Raw genomic sequence first — 15,790 nt, 5'->3', positions numbered from 1 at the left:
GTGGGCAGGCCATGTGGCACGAATGGGAGAGGAAAGAGGAGTTTACAGGATTCTTGTTGGGAAACCTGATGGTAGGAGACCTGTAGGAAGGCCAAGACGAAGATGGAGGGACAACGTTGAGATGGACCTAAAGGAAATCGGTAGGGATGGAAAAGAGTATATAGAACTTGCTCAAGATAGGGAAAGATGGAAGGCCTGTGTTGCTGCAGCCATGAACCTTCGGGTTTAAGAAGGCTAGGGAGTTAGTTAGTTAGTTAGTTAGTTAGTTTGAATTTGAGTATTAGTTTTGATTTTCAAAACTGCTGTTGCAGTGCAAAATAGTTTCTGTGTGTAACATGATCTTTTACAGCAAATTTGTACTTTTTGAGGCTAGTGAGTACTCCATACTTACACATTGAACATCAAAGCCAGTAAGCAGCACTGCAACTTATCATTCCACTCCTTTATTTGTTGAAATCACAAGCAAAAGGAAAAGTGCCCTCCTTGTCACGAAACCACTTCCTGCTTCTTCTGCTGTCATTACAATGCCAAGAGGGGAATTGACCAGTAAACGCATGGCCATGAAATTGGGCAGGTGGCAGAAGTTTGCACTGTTACCACGTCAGAGCACAACCCCGTGTGTTCGGGCTTAAGAGAATGAAAGGTCTCGTTGTAGAGTTGGTCTTTGTAACCCATGTGATACAAACTGACTATATTTGCTCGAAAGGTCAGGGTTGACACAAAAGTGCCCCGGAGAGAGATCTGTCTGCTCCTCGAACTAGTCACGTTGCCACACAGTGTGCGGGAACCAGCGACTTTTCTCCCACTCTCACTTTGTTTTTCCCATATGTGGCACCAGCACAATTCTGCCGAGCTGCCTATTTTCTTGGCCGTGCATTTAGGCTATCGTAGGCTATAGCCTAGTGGATGCAAGTCCAGGTGACCACACACGAATGAGACACTGAAGGCAGAAGTGACAAAGACCATCGACTATTATACCCTGTACCAGCTAACTGTAAAGCAGGAGAACAAGTTTCTGCGCAAGTAGTGACGTGAGATGGCTCCACCAATGATTGTGTAATGGGCGACTGGAATTACCTGCTTTCCCTGCCTTTCAGCACTCGATTTCCCTCCTTCTCTGCCGCTATGCATTACCCTGCATAGCTGGGGCAGGGAATACATTACTTAATATTGTGATAATGCCAAAATAAAACAACATGTCAAGTTCTTTTACTTTCTTATTTCATGAAAGAATGTTGAAGAAATGAGTTTCTAGTGCTTAAATAACTTACTAGATCATAACCCTATTTTCATAGGTCACGTAACAGTGCTCAAATATAAGCAATTGAAGACCCTGATGCAAGAACCAGACAGCTCCAAATTATAAAAGTTTTCAGGAGCCACGAAAAACTGAATAAAATAATGAAATGTCGAAGAAGTAAGGGGTATTCACATACAATAGCTAGAAGCAACAGTAACATACATATTGAAGTGTGCGGTCTTGATAGCAACCGGTACACGGTGCCGAGTGACCGAACACTGAACTATAGCCGCTGCAAGAACCAGAATGATCCAGGAGCTGTCTGCGATCATGTGCCGGCAGAAACACGCCAGACAACTCTTTTTCCATTCCAGCAGATATAGCATTTTTTTCATGTTAGTTTACACCAAAAAAAAAAAAAAAGAAAACAATTTTGACCAAAAAGTGGACCTGTCTGGTTTTTGCACCGGGGTCTTCAATTGTTTCTCAAAGAAACTAATGCAAACGATTTGAATGCCAACAATTGAAAGTCAAATGGAGGGATGTTGACAGTTGAAATCAACATTCTTGTTTCTCAGTTCATGGCCAGTGTGGCTACCGTGATGTAGTGTCGGTTTCTGTTCCTTTGGTGTTTGTGCATAGTGCAAGTAGTGCTTAACAATAAAAAATAAGTTTCTTTTTTCATCAGATGTGTGTATTTGAAAGTTACAAGTGTTATTGATACAGAGCATGCAATTAGTGGAAGTGAAGTACTATGATAACAATATAATGTTGGCAGGTCCCAAAACAAAGTATAGCCTAGGGACTCAAATTTTATAAATCCCCCTCTGTAACATTGCCATGCTGTTGCTTACATATCAGATGATGAGATATTTCCCATTGCACGAACATGATCAACGAAGCCTCCTAACTCAGTAACTCCCTTCATCCGCCTCTCTTCCAATGTTACAGTATCGCTGCTTACTTTTCAGCCATTGTCAGATTTAGTGGGAACGGGGGGTGGACACATGCCTCTCCCAAAAAGGATCACTAAGAATTACAAGAAGTAATAATAACATTATTTTAGAAGGAACAAAGACTGTTCAAGCAATATTTTTCCAAATAGTAAAAGAATAAAACAAAAGTTCAGAAGAAATATGTTAATTGTGTCTAGATTTAATAGACACTTAAATAATTTGACATGGGAAAGTCTGGTACTTGTTTGTTACACAATAGTAACATTAACTGATATTGATGTATGCGAAGTTAGAGCATTCTCGATAAAATATTTCCCATGTGTTTGACAGTTTAGCGTGAGGAAATGAATTCTGAAGCATTTTCTTTCTCTAATTAATTGTTAGTACAAATAACAAAGGTAAAAAAAAAGGTAAAGTGCTCCCCTGTGCATAGCACCACACCATGAAGGCGTATAGGGTGTGAGGGGGGTAACGCCCCACACTTTCTTGATCCGGTCGTGAGTGGGGGTGATGTGATCAGCATCACGCCCCTGACCGCCTTTACCCCCCAGGGTTTTCCCCAGGTACCCATGTTATTCGATGCTGGGTGGGCACCGGTGCCGCTTCCATCATTAGAAAAGTTCCGGGATTTGAACCGGCCGGGGATCGAACCCGGGACCTTTAGCATGGTAGTCAGACGCGTTACCAACTGAGCCACCTTGGCCAACAAAATAACAAAAGTAATTCAATTATACAAAAACCTACTAATGCTATCAACTTATAATCAAAAGATCTTGGTTCATTTCTCCTGCAAAATTCAGCAGAAAGTGTCGCCTCTTCCTTCGCAACGGAGCTCGCAGGTGCTGTAATACTGCACATTGACGATCTGGCCTTGAGCTACGGTATGTGTTAAGATATCATCATCTCAGTCGTACACGAGAATCACCATAACTTTCACATTAGTGGGGTTCTGAATACACAACTTTAGACCGCCAACTCCAACGATACTCTATTTCTCTCGTCACTGTTCATGCGCCTAGTATTGGAAGGAAGAATCAATTTACTGGGAGGTAGCTTAGGTATCAAACTAACATGTGGTATAAGAGAGAAGCGTCGGTTCCGTTTCACGGCGTATATACAGCAGTGTTGCCACTATTAAATTTCCAACCCACGTATTGTGTTTTTAATATGTTGGATAATATGCACATTTTATTTTCAGTGTTACATCCTATAATGCGCTTACGGCATATTCTGTGCCCCTATCAGAAATAATTTCTGGTTTCGCGTATGTCTGCAGCCTACATGTACGAGGGTCATCCAGAAATTAAAGACCGCTTGGTTATACAAAATGAAAAACACAATATTTATTGGAAAAAACAATTCTGTTACATACACTTCTCTACATAATCACCTCCTACATTTAAATATTTGTCATAATTGGGCAGAGATTCAGAATTCCCATGTTATACTCTTCTGCCGCCAGTTCATTAAGCCAGGTGGTCACTGCATTCTCCAACTCCTCATCACTTCCAAAACGTTTACCGCCCAGAAACTCTTTCAGCTTAGGGAAAAGGTGGAAATCGCTAGGAGCAAGGTACAGACTATAGGGTGGATGATCAAAAATTTCCCATCCAAATTGATCCTGCAATTCTTGAGTTGCACCAGCAGTGTGAGGGCGGGCATTGTCGTGCAGAAACACAATTCCTCCAGAAAGCATTCCTCGACTCCTGTTTTGGATGGCTCACCGTAGTTTTCTTAGAGTCTCACAATAACGATTTGCATTGATCATAGTTCCTTTTGGCGGAAATGCGTGAGCGGTCTTTTGTTTGAATGCAGTGACCACTTGGCTTAATGAACTGGCGGCAGAAGAGTATAACATGGGAATTCTAAAGCTCGTGCCCAGATACGAAAAATGTTCAAATGTAGGAGGTGATTATGCAGAGAAGTGAAGGAAGCTTCAGGTATGTAACAAAATTGTTTTTTCCAATAAATATTGTTTTTTTCATTTTGTATAACCAAACGGTCTTTATTTTCTGGATGACGCTCGTACATAGAGTAATATGGCAGAATTGCCAGACCTGTTTGCACCTCAGGTTCCAGAAGTTTTGTCCGATATTGTCTTTCATATCTTTTTTAATTGTAATTTCTGTGTGTTAAAGATGCTCACAGTTTTTTTACTATATGTTTTCCACCCCCTCCCAAAAGAAAAGCATGCTGACATAGCACAGTCAATATTAATTACGTGAAGTAGATTTATAAGCATTATTATTATTATTTCTTCCTCAGATTATAATTTAGTGATCAATAACTTTTGCATCTCATTTCTGTTTTTGTGTATTTTCCTAGTGCTCCATCACGCCAGATCTTAAAAAAGTAGCATTCTTTGATTTGCTGAGGAAACACGTGGGAAATTTTACTCTTATTGGGGTAAGTTGATTTTTTTTTCTTTCTATTTTACCCTTTTGTGTGTGTGTAAGGGGGCTTTTTTAAAAAAGTAAACAAGTTTAGTCTTTCTTGGATGAGTTACACCCCGGAAACCACTGGCTGGCCTTTACAGTGTTTTTTTTTTTTCCGAATCCACCCTATGCCACTGTAGAAGTTTTTACGTCTGAGAGAGTCTCTGCCAATTCATGTTTCAGACTCGTAGGAGTTAGGGAAAGACTTGGGTATACTTCTTGACTTTAGTACAATATTTTTAGGTGAATTTTTCAAAATGGCAGACTTACTTAATTTTGCTTATTTTGATGCAGTTGACCTAAGAAGTGAAATTTTGAATCAAAATGTAGGTTTTTGGGTTTGAGTAATTTAAAGACACCATCCAATTTTCAATCTGAGATCCATCACTTTAGAATTCTCAAGTTTTATTTATATTTAGGTAGAGCTGGTCTGAAAACTAAAATTTAGAGTAAAAATATAAGTTTTCAGTGCCAGTAAATGTTTGAAGGACATCTAATTTTGGTTTCAAACATAATAAAACATATGAAGGGGACAATCAAAGTACACTTTTTAACTTTTTACAAGGATGCAATTTGAAGTTTGAAAATGCTACAAAATGAAGCAGAAAAAAAACGTTTTTTTGATGCTGATTTCTGCAGGACAATGAGTATTTTCCTAAAATTAGGCATGCAGGGATCTAGTACACCACTCGTATAATAGCATGGTATCAAAATCTCAATTTTCACCAAAAGTGGACTTGTTTTCCCTCTTTACCCTTCATATATTAGGGAAATGGTGGAACCCTGAAAAAATTAACTTATCTTTTGCTCTAAAAATTCAAATTTGTAGTCAAAATAAAGGTTTTCAAAGTCAATAAATCTAAAAAAAAAAATTCAAAATTTTATTTTGAATCAGTTTTTTTTTAATTCATAAAAATAAGCATAAACTGTATTTTGATCCAAATGATTGAGAAAAATCCTTGATTCAAGAAACGAAAATATAGATTTCCCAAATCGATAATTTTAAAACGAATCAAACTTGGAGTCAGAGTGAGTGACCTATCCACTATTTGGATATTGTTACATAATTGTAAAATTGGTGATTGATAAAATAAATCTAAATTTTTATCCAGCTGCCTGAAACTTCAATTTAGTGTCAAAGTTTAGACTTTTAAGTGTTAAGAAATCACAAAAATTTGCCCATCTTGGAATCAATGCCTTACCAGCTATGCCCGGAAAACCTGTACTAAGTATTACCCAACTCCTGAGAGCACTATAATGGGGTACACAACCTGCTTCGGGAGGAGAAAGCAAGAACAACACCAGCAGGTCACCAGTAGGTCAGGGATCCACGTCAAGTCGTGAATGTGCTACAGCTGGCAGCTGCAGAGAATCCACTACAGGGCCGTCAGAAGCCATGGGGTCAGCCAGTGGGACCAACACCCAGACTCGATTCAGAGTTAAATACCTGCCCCTTTATGGTGCTAATCCTTTCACCCTAAACTTATCTCCTTTATATGAGCCTATAGTTCAAATCACAAACCCTGAGACCTTCTGTAAACAAAACCACCTGCATGCAGAAAGCATTGCAAACTCATAGAAGTAAAATAATCCACACAAAAATCCAGCGTTGTTACAGGATTCATTACGTAAGGTAAAACAATGGCAAATTTGTAGTATGGGATACGCTGCCGCAAATGACGTCTCACTTTAAACCCAGTGCTCCTTCTTTTTTTACTTATTGCTTCACCTTTATGGTTAACTCTTTGCACCAGTAATCATTTCCCATAAATTTGGCTTCTTTCTTTGAATATATTTTACTTGCATTTTTTTAGACAAAATGATATAACATGTTAATGTATATTTCTAAGGTTTGGTATAGATAGGAGTGTATTTGAAATTTGTTTGTACATTTTATGTAAATTGTATCTTATGTAAATAAAATATATAATGGGCCTAAACAGCCATATGCATTGCTGTAAGTCCAATAAATATATTGATGATGATCAAAACAAGACAAAAAGTTCGTAAATTTATTGCGGTTGGAAACTTTGACAAGCATCCTAATAACGTATTTTTGTTCCGCCAAATATAGTGCACTTCGTAAAATAACTTGGTGACATGGCAAGGCAAGATAAGTGTGAACATTTTGTAGTAATATAACTTTCAATGAGCTTAGAGATTTGTGTACATAATGATATTTTATAACATTGGTTATTTTCTAAAAATAATCATGTGAACAGCAAGGAAGTAGTGCAACTTAGTAATATTGCCTGACTTAGCCTTAGAAAAATAACATGCCAAGTTCTATGCGTGAGGGAAAGTCTCTGTTTACTCCGAGCTTGTTTTCAAAACACCAGCAAGGACAGCCTTTGAAAAGGGGTGAGAAACAGATTCTACTCAATATTTATGAAACGTTCTGTCAGTAGTATCCTGAGAAACCAGTAAATGAAGTGGTTAAGTTGGTATCCCAGTGCAGTGGTGTGTCAGTGTCTGCAGTTTTAAGTGTTATGAAAGAGAGAATGACCGGGAGAGTAACAATGTATGCGGCTGCATATTCGTCTGATGTTTTGAGAACGGGTTCTCACATTCAGAGGCTCTTATATAAAATGAATAGGTGCGGCGAACTATGAGTGTAACAGCAGATGATTGCGGTCATGGATCAGCTGACGCGGAGTGATACATCGAATCGGTGAGACAGTTTGTTTACAGAAGGTCTCAGGGATGGTGATTTAGACCTTAATTGTAGTGCTCTTAATTGCCAACTAAATAAACATAGGCAATTTGTAATTGTGTTACTTAATTTATTGCTCTACCTCTGACTTGTCGCCCGTCGGTCAACAGGTCCTACCCCCCAATGCAGAGGGTGAAATCCAGTACGACTAAGGTTTAATGCCCCCACTTGAGTCTCCAGGGACCTGTCTTGAGACGGAACCTCAGCTCGTAACGAGTGTTAAATTTTCCCATTTTCCAGATACAGGGAGATCATATTTTTCTTCTTAGCTATTTTTTTCATTCAGCACTATCCAAATGTACATGTACTATTGGTATCTGAAGATATGGTATTCTTCAAACCAAACCCATTACCGTCATCTCATTTTACACATTAATTATATTGAACAACTCATGCCTTCAAGGAACAGTTGTAATTCTATATCGGATAAGTTATTGGTATCGATAAATTTTATATTAGTACTTTATTGGTATGGATCAAAATTTCACATCAATCCATCCCTAATATATATTTCTTTCTTTTTCAGTACACTTCAACCAATCGTTTAGCAGAATTCTATCTGGATTGTAGCAGCATGACATACCAACTGCATAGCAAGAAGAAATATTTAGAAAAGGATAAGATACAGGTTTGACCATTTTACATATTTGTGATACATTAGGTGTTTGTATATTGTAAAGATGGATGATTACATATGAGACCATTACAAGGCATACTGTTTTGAAGACGAACCCATCTGAATTTCAAGTTTACAGACAGACGGCTCAAGAATGGTTCATAAAGAATCATCCTAGCCTCCTCGTAGAGGTGGTATATCAGGGTGGTTACTCACCGGGAATTCCTTGAATTCTGGGAATTCTGCGTGAATTATTGGCTCCGGGAATTCTGCTTGAATTTTTCTCCGTAGACGTGAAAAATTGCCACTTCTATTAATCCAAATCCTATTGAATTTAGTACATATTGATAAATGCCCTGAGGCGAGATTTTCACAGTTGATTTTTATCGAGGAAGGAAAACAGTGTTGTGTGCAAAATAAAACAGAATTCTCTCGATCTGTTTACTTTGTTACTGTCCTTTGTAGAGCAATCTGACAGACGGAAGATTATTGCAAGATAAGATTTCTTGAAGATGATTAGGTAGATTTGAGTTTGAAATTCTTACTCAATTAACAATTTTTCGCAGGTTAGAACAGGGATCGGCAAACATTTTTTTGTAAAGGGCTAAACATTAAATATTTTACACTCTGCGGGCCAAGAGGAGAATTTTTTAGTTAAGTCTACTTAAAAAAAAAAAAAAAAGTTTACACAAATATATATATAAATATAATGTAGGGATGGGCCAATATGAAATTTTGGCCGATACCGATAAAGTACCGATATATAATTTATCGATACCAATAACCGATATTCTACCGATCCAATATAAAATTAGAAATGGTCCTTGAAGAACCTGAAAGGTTCATTGACCTCCTTAATAAATGTGTTTTCAGGTGACTGCAGTGCAAAATAAATTGCATATTTAGACATTTACTTTTTTAGAAAGTAGGGTATCGAGATTATCTATAAAAATTACAACAGAATGGCAGAATTTGCACTAAGTTATCAGATATTTATTGATATATCGGATCGGTAAAATAATCGGTAATTTTACGGATATGCCTATATTGGCCGATACCAATAGAGTATCGATTAATCGGTCCCATCCCTAAATAAATATACTCAGTAGACCACAATTATTGTTTGAAACACAGCTTTTCTAATGAGTGCATAACCAGCCATAGACACAATACGTATCGACAAAAGTAGGAATGTTCCCATACACTGCAATTCTAAGGAGGGCAAGGGGGCAAACATTTATAGCCAAGGCCACCTCCAGAGGGCACAGAGAGGCAATTATCCCCTTCAATTAAAAATTTTATGCAAATAAAAATACATTTCATTAAATTTTTTCTTCGCTCGCTATACCTGCTTTTCTTAGTATTGTCAAGTTCAGAACCGTAACTAGGGTGCGGCGGGAGTCGGCCCTGACCGCCAAACAATGTAAATGATAAAAGTTGTAAAAGAGAGAATGCCATGGTGGCTTGTGAAATCATTTGCACCCTATTAAATCAAATTTTGTTTTCAATTTGCAAAAAAAATGGATTAAAAATTTTCTTGTTCGCTTCACTCGCAATATGATTGTTTTCTGTAATGCATTGTAAATTACGAGAGAGAGAGAAATAGGACTTCTCTTAATGGATTTTGTCTCAAATGTATGAACAATTGTTGGGTGGAAAAGGAGCCTGCACATTTGAGAGACAATTTATATAATTTTTGCTCTTGGTTTGTTATGAGGTGGATGAATTGATTATGTAATGAATATATATAATAGACCTATATGCTGTATATAGAGTGGAGTCCTCAAAATCGGATCCCTTTCAAATAAAGCACACATAAAATCGAAAGTAGGCATTTATTTCGATATGAACTGAACAGCATCCGACAGGTACATCATTGCTACACATGTTCCCGAAACGCTGTTTTTTAGATTTGCATATTAATAAAGTTACATATTTTTCATCCTCAGTTGTATTTCACAACACATTTTTAGTATTGATTATTGTAAGCAGCGAGTTTCAGCTGCAACACGATGAAGAAAATAAAACGTGCTTTACACTCAAAATTATCTCGACTGTCAGAAGATCTGTGGGTGTAATATTTTATTTTCATCTTGACACACGAACAACAACAAAATATAATGCTACAATCGGTGTGATAACTTGTAATCAGGAGGTCCCTTGTTCGATACTTGGTCAAGGCACATAGTGGTTCGCATCACACTTTAAAACACTGAAATACATAGACAATGAAATAATTAATGTGTTACAAGTTGGTAAAAAAAAGCGACCATGAGGGGAATCGAACCTAGGATTTCAGCTTACATAGCTGACCATTAACCGACATGGCCACAAACCACGGTGAAGAAACCAATCTATTCAGGTAATTCAGATAGTGTTTGTGTGCTGTGCACATTGCTGATCGGATACAAGTCAAGCTTGTGCATGAAAATGAAGGAAAATGTTGCCCGAAGTCGTGCTTTTGTGGAAGTTGAGTGTTTCCAACCCTAAATGTTAATCGTTTTCTAGCTTTCATCAACATAGCAGATTCTGCTATGTGACGAGGAATCTTACTAACCAACGGCACATATATTATATTATTTTTAAACTATTTATTTCAAAAAGAAGAGTCATTATTCTGGATCTATGGAGAAATTCATTCAGCCGGTAGTGATTTTACGAGTCACAATTCTATATTTTTGCTCCATTATGAAACCAACGTGCACATGTAAAAAAGGAAAGCCCGACAATTTTTATTTTATAAAAATTCATTTTACTGTTAAAGTGAAATGAGAGGACAACCATTGACTTATTGTTAATAGCTTGGATGACTGATGTGTGTGTGTTTGTGGGGGAGGGATACCTCCTCTCATGTGTCTCCCTGGTTGTGACATAAACTCTTCGTGCTTCGGATTTCTATTATTTTTCCAATCGCATATTCAGTGCCGACTTTGCGATTATGTTTGCCAAAGTGGATGGGGAAGGATTTTATATATTCTTCAAGCCTTCTCCCGGGCTAGGATAACACTTTTTCCGAAAGAAAACATAAGGGTTTTTTTTTTTTTTGCAACATTTTCAGGAATTACAACAGTACTATTTCCGCCTCGCTTATTCAAATTGCATTTTTTTCGTTATTTACTGTTGCTTTTCTTCCATTTTCGGCTACTCGCAATGATGAAGAGAGACTCAAAAAGAGTCAGGCCAAATTCGAACCCGGTGCCCTAGCATTCTAATGCATTTTGATAACCACTTCTTCATGAACGTCAAAAATGCATTTTTTTACAAATTTCCCAAAATTTTTGCGTTCACATTACTTTCAATGTAGACGTGGACAGTCCAGTTAATTAATATTTATGCTGCAATCTTTCCGTTAGCCCTTTTCTTTGAGTCTGAGAGACACAAAATCCCCTGCATATGGTTAAAATGTTTGATAGTAAGCAACACTACTGGCTTCCGAACACTTACTTCGGCTGTACTGCCAGACCCGAAGCTGGACTTCAACTCAAATGAGTGTACCACTTTCTGTGAACAGAAGTGTACAAGGTAATCAGCATATTAAAGTAATTTTTATTTGGACATACAATATTGGAACATAATTATTGGAAAAGATACTTTTTCTTTATTCACAGAACATTTGGGCTGCATATATGTCTCATTGCATTTTGTAAACTGCTAAATACTCAGATTTCATTAAACTTCATTAAGCTTTAAATTCAACCAATACTTTTCAGTATTGATATCAGCTCAGTACAATATTAAAAATAACATTTGAACAAATTCCAATATATGACACATGTATCAAATAAACAAACAATTACTTTTTGTGCATTCTTGTTGATATCCGCAAGTGCTGTTCTCTGACAATAAATGTGTTATAAGTCTTACTTCTGTTACAGGTGAGATGCATTGAACCAGTTTTTTCAATTGTTCCAGTGCTGTCAGAAGATCTCAAAAGTAAACTTACAAGAACTATATTGTCAAGCTGGATGCCAGAGAGTAGAACACTTGATCTAGAGCAGTTTCATCGAAAGCCTGGTATTTATTCTAATATTCTAAATTATAATGTATTTTCCTAGTATTTTTTGTGGGTGGGGGTTAATGTTATGTACACAGAGTAAACAACTTATCAGGTTTATTATTCAAAAAATATCTGAAAAACAACAATGAGGTGTGTTGTGTAACAATGAGAATTTCTTCATGTTTTGTTTTCAAGTGCAAGACTTTTGTGAACACAGTCATTTTGGCGCTGGTATAGAGTTAAAGAAAATAGCGACTTTCACAGGTGGAGAAAAAACAGGCTGTGTCGTAAAGGTCCCAGACCTTACACCTCCCTAGACTTCTGCAGTTGGAACTTTGTGCCACCTATGCCCCAGAATGTGCAACAGATGATGGAGAGAATAAGAAACACCCTTGCTTTGGTGAACAAGGAGTTCTTGGGAAAAGTGTGGCAAGAACTCGAATTTTGTTGTGATGTGTGTTGCATAACTGGTGGAAGCCACACTGAACGTTTGTAGACATTGAAGTGTTACTGATTGATCACAACAAATATCATTGTTGTATTCCATAGTCCATTGTTTATTCGAAATAAATACGTGAAGTTGTTTACTTTATTATGATACCCCCTGTATATAATATAAATATATATATATACTCCAATATTGGTGTCCGATACACCAATAGTTGTACTTTCTTGCCATGGTCTTCCTCTACTTCCTCCTTCTAACATTTGAACATTGCTCTGACTAGATGAAAATTTAAAAAAAACAAAAAAACTGCTATCCCCAGGTAAAATTTTCTCAATATGAGCACAGCACTCCAGCCACAGTTTTTGCTATTATCTATAAGCCAGATGTATAAGGTTCAAATTGTTGTCAAGATGTGCGCTTCTACACAGGGGATTTAAAATCGGAAAAGAAATTCTGGAGCAATCGTAAGGGAAATTTCAGTTTGAGTCAGGAACAACACTGGGAAGAGTGTGCCCAGAAGTGAACGTGGAAAGGTTGCAGGTGAGCTGTTGTTCCAAAATCCAAGAATAAAGTCTGTTTTACGTAAGTTTCAGTAATTTCAAATGAGCAAAAATGCTGGCTTGATTGTTCCAAAGCAGGGTTCTCCTTTCCTGTTTCCCTGTTGTATTTTCGTAAAGCTTTGAGTAAGTATTTGAAATGAGTTGCAGATTTTAGTTTCGGAACTTGCATTAATCCAACATGCTAGAAATTTCAAGGTGGGTTTGAAGTTAAACCCTATGGACCCTAACCATTCCTGGCTTGGAATTTTTTATTGATTGTGTGGAAATTAAAACATGGTTTTCAAAAGTAAATTTCAAATCACACCATTTCCTTTTCTAACAAACAAACAAAAAAAAAAAGTCTCCGGAATAGCATAATGGTAGCAGTATTTTGCCTTATAAGGACCAATGAACCTAGCTGAACATAAAGTGGGCTTAATACAAACAGCAACAACTTTAAAGCAAAATTAATTGCAATCACAACAATGAAAAATGTGAATCAACCATTCAGGTTCACCATGGAACATTTAGAATCGGGGCTTATCCAATACCGAGACCAATCCATTGATATCAGAAAGTATCAGAAGTTAATCACTAATACCAACAAATGTTCTTCTGGGATTTTGGATATTGTGAGGTATGCAAAATGCCACATGACCCTTTCCCAGAATCTAAATATCGTGGACATTTAGCACAATTTTGCAGCATTATTGTGAAGAAAATGTAATTTGCAAACAGATATTTTAACAGTTTGATTATCTCATATGTGAAATCATGAATGTAATTGTAAAATAAACCTCTGGTACATTGATATGGAATAGTTTCAATTGAATACATATATATTAATGTTTATAAATATTCTGAACTTCTTTAAACTGTTACAATGTGCAAATATCAGTACAGTAAAACCTTGTTGATCCGACTAATGGGGGTGATAAGTTGACCGGTTAAACGAAAGTCCGGATTAACTGAAATAACCTAAAAGAACAGTAGAAAGTGCATTAAAAATCCGTTTATAGCAACAAAACATGTTTATTATGGTGTATTTAAAGGGCATAGGCCTAAACTATACAGTACAGTACAAAGTCTGTGGGAAACAATTTCATCAATGGTTGACTGCCTTTTCTTTGGGAAGTTCTCTTGTTGACTTCTAGCCACATTTTAAACCTTGCATTCTGCTTTTTTTTTCTATCCAGATTAAGCGAAGTCCGGCTTATCGGGGTCCGGATTAACAAGGTTGTACTGTATTTGTATTTGTGGCAATCAATAAGAGTATGTATTTAATTGTCGGTTATCTGGTCAAAGTGGTGTCAGCTCAGATATGAATATCAATGATCGCTATTTGTAAGTGTTATATTTTAACTTAATATTGGCTACCATTTTACATCACTTCCCTAATATGTATGTATGATGTTTGCATCTTTTCAGACTTAATTTCTACCAATTGCTGTCCTGTTTATGAAGTGGCAGTGTTTAAATTTATTGCCCAATATGTTGATAAACATTTGGGACAGTTGAATAAATTGAAGTTGAATATGAATAAAATAAGATCTCTGGAATTTCTGAAAGCAGCAGAAGGTTCTCTGATTACAAATGTCGATGTACTTGATCTGTCTGGGAATGAGGTAACTATATTATATTGTTCAGATGGTTCATTGTGACATTAATGGAAAATGAGTCTGAAATGTGTTTTCCGTATTTCTGAAAGTGATGCAAAATTTTTAAAAAATCCTCTGTACTGTACAACAATATACTTGAGCAGTGCTTTATTTCTTGTGATAGGGAATGAAATGCCATACCAGCACTTTTTATAGTTGAGAATAAAAATATATTCCTCTTGCAGGTCTGAGTCAACAAACCCTGTTCTTCGACTACAAAAATTGATCATTCTATCGATGATATAGTCTTCTTAAATTTATTTTTCTTTTTGGCCTGTAATTTAATAATATTTAGGCAAATGGCTATCTAGCATCCTCAGAAAATGTCATTCCACTTTTAACTGATATTTTTAAAATTTCTTTCACCATTGCGTCGACCTTCCATTTATTTCAGATTTCTTCACTTCTAATTTTGTCTCATAAAGTTACTTCACTTAAAGACCACAAGAATCTAATTTGTGAAGAATTTATTCTAGTTTTATCACATTGATGAAGAGTCCAACATTCAATAAAAATAACATTTTATTGTAACTAAAGAAGAGAAAGAGAGATTACACGCATGCATGATAATTTATAACATTTATTTTTCAACAGTTATAGACTTCATACATGAAGAAGGCCTTCTACTAATCAATACTGAACATGTACCACACTGTTTTTCTCGTACTAGTTCATGTTGCAACTTCACTTAAAGCCACAAGACGCACACAGAATTTGCTTTTCTTTTCATGGGTTATTTGATAGGTATGAGGCAGATTAATCTGCAGGCTGTAACTATATCCTATATGGGCATATTTATGCTTCAGTGGATTGATAATTTTTCTGATGCAATATTTCTGTAATAGCCCGTAATTGAATTCATAGGTTTACCATTTTGTTATTATTTATAAAAACATCTACATATTATCAATAATATCAAATATCAATTAATATATACACATACACATGCACTGCTTTTGTAAATTTCTAAATACCAAATTTATTTTTTCCTATTCAAAATGTTTTTCATGTTACATTCTGGGCTTATACAGAAAGTTTGTCATTTACAATCAGTATCTGTTAAAATTCCATATTAGTTGATTCTAAGTGTGTAGTTTATTTTTCTAATGAAAAGTGCATCAAATCCATTTTGTTACATACATTTGTTGAAGGGTATTAACTATTGTTTTGCTGTTTTCTGTCAGTTTT

The 15,790-nt window shown here is 36.3% G+C and overlaps 1 protein-coding gene across 2 annotated transcripts in view; it reads left to right on the top strand.

The window, feature by feature from the left end:
- Positions 1-15,790, top strand: part of LOC145980760 (uncharacterized) — a 65,309-nt gene that overhangs the window by 15,722 nt on the left and 33,797 nt on the right. For both annotated transcript variants that reach the window (XM_083113824.1, XM_083113825.1), the window contains exons 4-7: positions 4,522-4,602; positions 7,871-7,972; positions 11,836-11,974; positions 14,373-14,569. In XM_083113824.1, coding sequence (XP_082969950.1) covers positions 4,522-4,602; positions 7,871-7,972; positions 11,836-11,974; positions 14,373-14,569 — 519 coding nt within the window. The remainder of the gene's footprint in view (positions 1-4,521; positions 4,603-7,870; positions 7,973-11,835; positions 11,975-14,372; positions 14,570-15,790) is intronic.

This window comes from Lepisma saccharinum, chromosome 28 (assembly GCF_977018435.1).
Source record: "Lepisma saccharinum chromosome 28, izLepSacc3.1, whole genome shotgun sequence".
Lineage (NCBI taxonomy): Eukaryota > Metazoa > Arthropoda > Insecta > Zygentoma > Lepismatidae > Lepisma > Lepisma saccharinum.
This window is presented reverse-complemented; position numbering and strand designations above follow the sequence as displayed.